The sequence below is a fragment of the Pan troglodytes genome, chromosome 9 (assembly GCF_028858775.2).
Source record: "Pan troglodytes isolate AG18354 chromosome 9, NHGRI_mPanTro3-v2.0_pri, whole genome shotgun sequence".
Classification (NCBI taxonomy): domain Eukaryota; kingdom Metazoa; phylum Chordata; class Mammalia; order Primates; family Hominidae; genus Pan; species Pan troglodytes.
In genome coordinates, this window is record NC_072407.2 from 126,122,189 (window position 1) to 126,129,140 (window position 6,952).

The 6,952-nt window shown below is 39.6% G+C and overlaps 1 protein-coding gene across 1 annotated transcript; it reads left to right on the forward strand.

Moving 5' to 3' along the window:
• The first annotated feature begins 983 nt into the window (after positions 1 to 983).
• Positions 984 to 6,397, forward strand: OR10D3 (olfactory receptor family 10 subfamily D member 3). Its single transcript, XM_054662809.2, has 2 exons — positions 984 to 1,022; positions 2,868 to 6,397. Exon 2 carries the CDS (start codon positions 2,879 to 2,881, stop codon positions 3,815 to 3,817), a length of 939 nt encoding a protein of 312 aa, XP_054518784.1. The 5' UTR covers positions 984 to 1,022; positions 2,868 to 2,878; the 3' UTR covers positions 3,818 to 6,397.
• Positions 6,398 to 6,952: the final 555 nt, after the last annotated feature.

Sequence of the window (6,952 nt, forward strand, 5' to 3'; positions counted from 1 at the left end):
AGGGCTGCCATAACAAAACAGAATATACTAGGTGACACAAACAACAGGAATTTTTTTTTCTCACAGTTCTGCAGATTGTAAAATTCAAGATCAAGGTTGCAGAGGTTTTGCAGCAGGGTTTGGTTTCTGGAGCTTAGAGATGGGGCTGTCTTCTTGCTGTGTTCTCACATGGAGGGATAAAGGGAGAGAAAAAGGCAGAGAGAGAGAGAGAGAGAAAGAGACAGAGAGAGAGAGAGAGACAGAGAGAGAGATCTGATGTCTCTCCTTTTACAAAGATACCAGTTCTGTTGCATCAGGGCTTCATCCTTATGGTCTCATTTAACTTTATTCACCTTCTTAAAGACCCTACTTCCAATACAGTTACGTGGATTGGGTGTGTTAAGAGTTTCAACACGAATTTTTGAAGGAACACAATTCAGTTCGTGGCAAGAACTATGAAGAAACTGAGATTAAAATATTTAAAATTGGATATTTTTAAAAGTCTGAGATATATGGTTGTTAAGTTGTTATTTCTCATTCCAATAATATATCCTGAAACTGGGTAACTGGTTTCTACATATGTCCTAGGATTGGGCTATACCATTCACCTTTTTTCTCCTTTCCCAGGGTCAATCTTAGAGGTAGAAAATAGAGATTTGGCTCCCCCTTGTTCCTATCCAGCACTGTCACAGTGGGAAACATCACCATATTCTATTTCAACTAGACAATTTACTCACTTCTAATTACTCCCTTTGCTCAACAACCTCCTTGAATAGGACTCATTCAGGAATGGGGTCCCAAAGGCTCCAGAGATATTTAAATTTCCACGTAGGAGAAAGCAATGTAGATATCAGTGTCTTGGAAGATGTCTTTGCAGAAGACAGAGACACACGCTGCTGCATGTCATTTAGTCAGAGTTTATTTGGCTAAGAAGAAAGCATTCCAGATCATGGGTGGAGATCCCTAACCTCTAATATGCCAAAGGAAAATTTGGACTAAAAATCCTATACAAACAGATGATTAAATGATCATACTTTCTCTTTGTAAGTTACATAAGTGCCATCTTTGCCTCTTTCTCTTTCTTTCCTTCTCTTTCTCTCTTTCTTTCTTTCTTTTTCTTTCTTTCTCCTTCCTTCCTTCCTTCCCTTCCTTCCTTCCTTCCTTCCTTCCTTCCTTCCTTCCTTCCTTCCTTCCTTCCTTTGTCTCACTCTGTTGGCCAGGCTGAAGTGCAGTGGCACGATCTCAGCTCACTGCAACCTCCACCTCCCGGGTTCAAGCAATTCTCCTGCCTTAGCCTCGAGAGTAGCTGAAATTATAGGGGCCCTCACCTCTTTTTTCACTCCTCTTTTATGCTTTGTGTATCCAATGGAAAGGAAAATTTGGAGTCCTCAGTTTACAAAGTATTCTCAGAATTCAGGATGAACAGAGAGCATGGAGCTACTGGCCAGAAGAATAGATCTTATTTGCTTGGTTTATCTTTGAGCCCATTGTGCTGGCCCATCAGCTCACAAACCTCATTCTTGTTATTTCACTTTACAATCAGGAATTTGGACTTGATTTTATATTGTTAAAGTAACAGAAACTCTAAATGAGCCCATATGTGGATATCTTCATTTGATTCTTTCTTTGATGTATGACAGCCAGGACATTTTTGGAAGCAGTATAGATTATATGTAGCACTTGTCTTGGGTCTGATTGCCTTTTGGAATGTAGTGTAGAGCTTCTTCTGGAGTGCAGGTGACATGATTGTAAACAGAGAAATTCCAAATATACAGGAAATGGGCAAAAGAGAAACAGGTAGATGATCAAGTTGCTTTAGAAGACTGTGAGGAGAAATTACTATCTGATAGTACCACACAGATCCTTGCACAAGAGGAATGATATCCAATTCTTGCCAGGCATTGAGTGAGTTATCTTATTTCCTTCATCAAACGTTTATTGAAAAAGTACTCTGCCAGGCACTGTTCTTTGCACTGAGAGTATAATCGTAAACACAAAAAATATTTACTCTCCTAGATGTTATATTTGTGTGTTTGTGGGGAGGTAGCTGGATATATATTGATTTTCCATTGCTTACTAAGGAGGAGGAGGAAGAACATTTTAAGAGCCTGGTGATGTCCAAACGAAAAACATGGTTAATACCGGGGCAAGATTTGACAAAGCCAGTAAAGCCGTGATCTATCACAGATGGATCCATCCAGACCCGGGGGAAAGACTGATGTTTAAAAAGAAAAAAAAAAGAATGTAGATGCCTAGTTCTACCAAGAACTAGCTGCCTTAATTTAGGAGAGTCACCTAGCCTTCCTACTGCTCAAATGTAATCTTTTCTGTAGACCTCCTCAAAAAGTGACTGCCAGGATTAAATGAACGGAGATCATGTTGTATAAGTGTTTTGAACTGCAAAGCAGGGATCAACCTTTATGATTCCCTTAAAAAACGTAGACATAAAATCTAACATTGTTGCTAATAATGGCTTACAAATATGATGATTCCCAAATTGTGGTTCATATCTCCAGTGATATAAAAAAGCCCTCAAATAATCCTGACGTTTCACATCCTTCTACCCCAGGAGGAGGAGCATGTGTTTGGATAGATCCTGCCCTCTCTTTAAAAATCTTTGCTCTAACAAGGTAAGAATATTGTTTTAATAATGGGCATTTGTATTTCGAATAAGTATAACAAAAATATTTGCTACAGAAATGTAGTTGGCTATGGCGGTTACATTCCAAGGATAATGCCTTGTAAGTTGAATCACAAGCAGCCTTTCCATAACTTAGAAGCAAATCACAGTCACTTAATTGACAAGTTTTATTTCTCCAGTATGTTCACTTGATTGACAGCAAGCCAAGGCATTCTTCCATGTCCTCAGCCTCCTCTTTCCTTCCTAGGACTGGCTTCCATGGAGGTGAAGAACTGCTGCATGGTGACAGAGTTCATCCTTTTGGGAATCCCACACACAGAGGGGCTGGAGATGACACTTTTTGTCTTATTCTTGCCCTTCTATGCCTGCACTCTACTGGGAAATGTGTCTATCCTTGTTGCTGTTATGTCTTCTGCTCGCCTTCACACACCTATGTATTTCTTCCTGGGAAACTTGTCTGTGTTTGACATGGGTTTCTCCTCAGTGACTTGTCCCAAAATGCTGCTCTACCTTATGGGGCTGAGCCGACTCATCTCCTACAAAGACTGTGTCTGCCAGCTTTTCTTCTTCCATTTCCTTGGGAGCATTGAGTGCTTCTTGTTTACGGTGATGGCCTATGACCGCTTCACTGCCATCTGTTATCCTCTGCGATACACAGTCATCATGAACCCAAGGATCTGTGTGGCCCTGGCTGTGGGCACATGGCTGTTAGGGTGCATTCATTCCAGTATCTTGACCTCCCTCACCTTCACCTTGCCATACTGTGGTCCCAATGAAGTGGATCACTTCTTCTGTGACATTCCAGCACTCTTGCCCTTGGCCTGTGCTGACACATCCTTAGCCCAGAGGGTGAGCTTCACCAACGTTGGCCTCATATCTCTTGTCTGCTTTCTGCTAATTCTTTTATCCTACACTAGAATCACGATATCTATCTTAAGCATTCGTACAACTGAGGGCCGTCGCCGTGCCTTCTCCACCTGCAGTGCTCACCTCATTGCCATCCTCTGTGCTTATGGGCCCATCATCACTGTCTACCTGCAGCCTACACCCAACCTCATGCTGGGAACCGTGGTACAAATTCTCATGAATCTGGCAGGACCAATGCTGAACCCTTTGATCTATACCTTGAGGAATAAGGAAGTAAAAACAGCCCTGAAAACAATATTGCACAGGACAGGCCATGTTCCTGAGAGTTAGTAAGAGCAGATAAATGGGTGCATGGGTCTGGAATTCCTTTTGCTTTGACCTAAGAAATTTCATTCTGGAATCTTCATATGTGACAATGACTTGGAATTTTCAGCACTGTGCTGAATGATATGGACCATTATGCTATATATAATACATTATCTTTTTGCAATATTTTATTTTATTATCTAGGTTCTGCCTCTTCACCTATCTTCAAAGTCATATAGTCTTGGTTATTGTTACTTTGCCTTTCTTCTATAGAGAATTGCCTGTCCCTGGAAGGAAGATCTTTTCCATCGTGCCATTTTTTTTTTTTTTTTGCACCACTTTTCTCAATTTACTCCCCTCATACTATTTGTGAGACAAACCTATAGGGAAAGGCAATAAAAAGAAGAAAAGAGATTTTAAATAACTGATTGAGAGAATAATATAATTTTAAAAATATATTAACAGACTAAGGACTAGAGTCAAGATGCAGTGTTTTTTTTTTTTTTTCCTCCCCAAATGTCTGGAAAGGGAATAACTTAGAATTTGTCAGCAAGGATGTTCATCCCATGTCTGACCCCATGCCTGATTGCTCCGTCTAAACATTTTTAGGCAGATTGGGTTAGCCCCACTGCCTAAGGAAAGTAAAAAGCATTGTGTCTAGTATATTAGATTTGGGTCTGTTTCCATCTTGCTACCAGCTATTAGTGTGGCAAGTAGTGTGGTAACAATTTAGTAGCTTTATCAGGTCAGGCTAATGGCTTGGGCCAATGGCTCTCCAAACCTGATTCAAGGAGCCCCAGACTCCAGTGAATTTATCCTGAGATTTCCATGTAAAATATACTTAGTGAGAACTTTCTGTTTAGTTATCATATGTATTAGATTTCTAGGTAAGATTCTACTGGAGAAAGTTGGAAAGCTTCTGGACTTTTTGATCTCTGGGGTACCTTGTAAGATTTAAAAATATGATGTGTATCTTTTGTTTCTACCCATAACTTTAAAGGTGTTTCTGCCTTTTCTTTAACACCTGAACCTCACCCTTACCTCTTGGATATTCATTTGAGCTTGCTAGACTTGGTAAAGCTTCAAGGATCATTTCATTACCTACCAAACAAGTCTGCTCTTCCAAAAAAAAGTTGTAAAGAAAATATTTATACTTACATTTGGCCTCATGCAACATCCTCATTTTTTGATGTGCATCAAAGTTATCTACTTTGGCTCAAAAACAGCTACACAGAAGCTTTGTGGAGCCACTGATTAGATCTGAAATCCCACAGAAGACAGAGACACTCAGCATTTTCCTGGATTTGTTGTATTAACTGCCTAGGGTACACATAATTTTACCTCTTTACACCTCTTACCAAAATACTAAGCACCGTGTTATTAAAATTCCAACTAGAAAGCTTCCCCATCCACTGTGATGTAACGAAAATAAATTCAGCTTCATATTCTCCTTTTTATCCCTTTTCAAAAACTCCTAAGCATGACACCCGAATTGCAAAGCCTCCTGCCAGAATTCTCTGTATCCTTGGAACTGTCAAGTATATAATTGTCTTAGTAGCCTCTTCACTCATTTGTGCCTTAAATTTCTGTCTTTGGTTCAGTAGTATGAAGATTATCTTTTATAGAGCCCTGATTATTTGTCAGATATTATCATAAATGCTGTGTAAAACTATCTCATTTAATCCTCAAAACAACCTTTGATATTTGTGCTTTTGTTCCCATTTTACTGTGAGAGGCCCAGGATATGAATGCAAGGCTTTTACACTTAAACACTAAGAAACTGCTTCCAAAATGCTTAAAAATCTTTCCAACTAAGAAGAGATAAGAAACCAAGAGGGAGCAGTTGACTTCATCCATGCCAGCCCAAGAAGCATCTTACATCCAAGATAAAGATATTTTCTCCCACTCTTATGAAGGAAATGGTAACCAAGGGAGTCAATGGTGGGCTTAACTCCAGAACGTAGATGGCAGAGGCCTCAAGTGGGCAAGGCATCTCACTGGGGCAGAGGCCAGGGTGAGAAACGATTAGGCATACGAAGAGGGACACAGCAGCGGAGACTCAAAAAAGAAGGGCCACACAGGAATCAGAAGTGCCACATCTTCATGTCTTCTTCCAGTAAAAAACAGACAAGAGCCATAGATGAAGGCACTGGAATCTTTGTATCACTGAGGATTGCTGGAAGGAGGAGAGATGACAGAATACAAAAATCAGCAACAGCTTGAAAGAAAGCTCTGTCTCCAAACACCCACCATATGACTTCTTCTGTCACCTGTGCTCCACTTCTCTCATTAGGAAGTTTCCTGACCAATGTAAGGAGATGGCTGTTGATTTTCAGTTACTGATTTCTCACCTGATCTGAGCAATGATCCTTGATCCAGCAGCTCACAATCCTCCCTCTGAGCCCCAGTATTGATTTCATTTAGCTTGTTGAATTTGCCTTCTAAGGATTCATAGAGACATCTCAAAGGCTCTGTTATTGGCCAAGGGAAAATCTAACAAAAGATCTCAGAGCCCCTCCCTGGCCCCAAAATGGTTTCAGATGTAACTCAACATTCCAGAGGAATGGTAATAATGGGACTGCATTTTCCCTTTTCTCTGGTATATATGTTTCTTATTAACATTATAAGACAAAGTGAACAAATAAAGACAAAATGTCACATCCGTTTTTAAAGGAATGCTGATCCACTGTTACAAAATCTATTTTCTATTACTGATTTAACTATATCTGATATTAATCACAACTTACATAACTGTTTTGATTCCATTCTCAAACGTAGAATCCTTTGAGATTTTAGTTATTTTTAAAGTTTCTTAATAATGAATCGTTAATTAGTAGCTTGCTATTACCAGAGTTAAAACACCTATTTACCATAGTTCTTCCAATATACTCTAAAGCTGTACTTCCTATACAAACCTGTTTGAGATCATTCACAGTAAGAGCAGAAAAGCTCTTGTATGTTTTCTGCTGTTCTAACTTGCTTAACAGAGACTGTGAGGTAGCAGTCTATGCTTTAATTTTTCTCTCCTCCTCCTTTCTTAATAAGAAACAACATTTTCCATGGCAGTGGACGTTTTTTTTCCTCTTTTCAGTTAGGCTGTTCACTTTAGAAAATAAATAATTAGTTTCACAAAGAAAAGCCAGGTCTAGCACCTCCAAG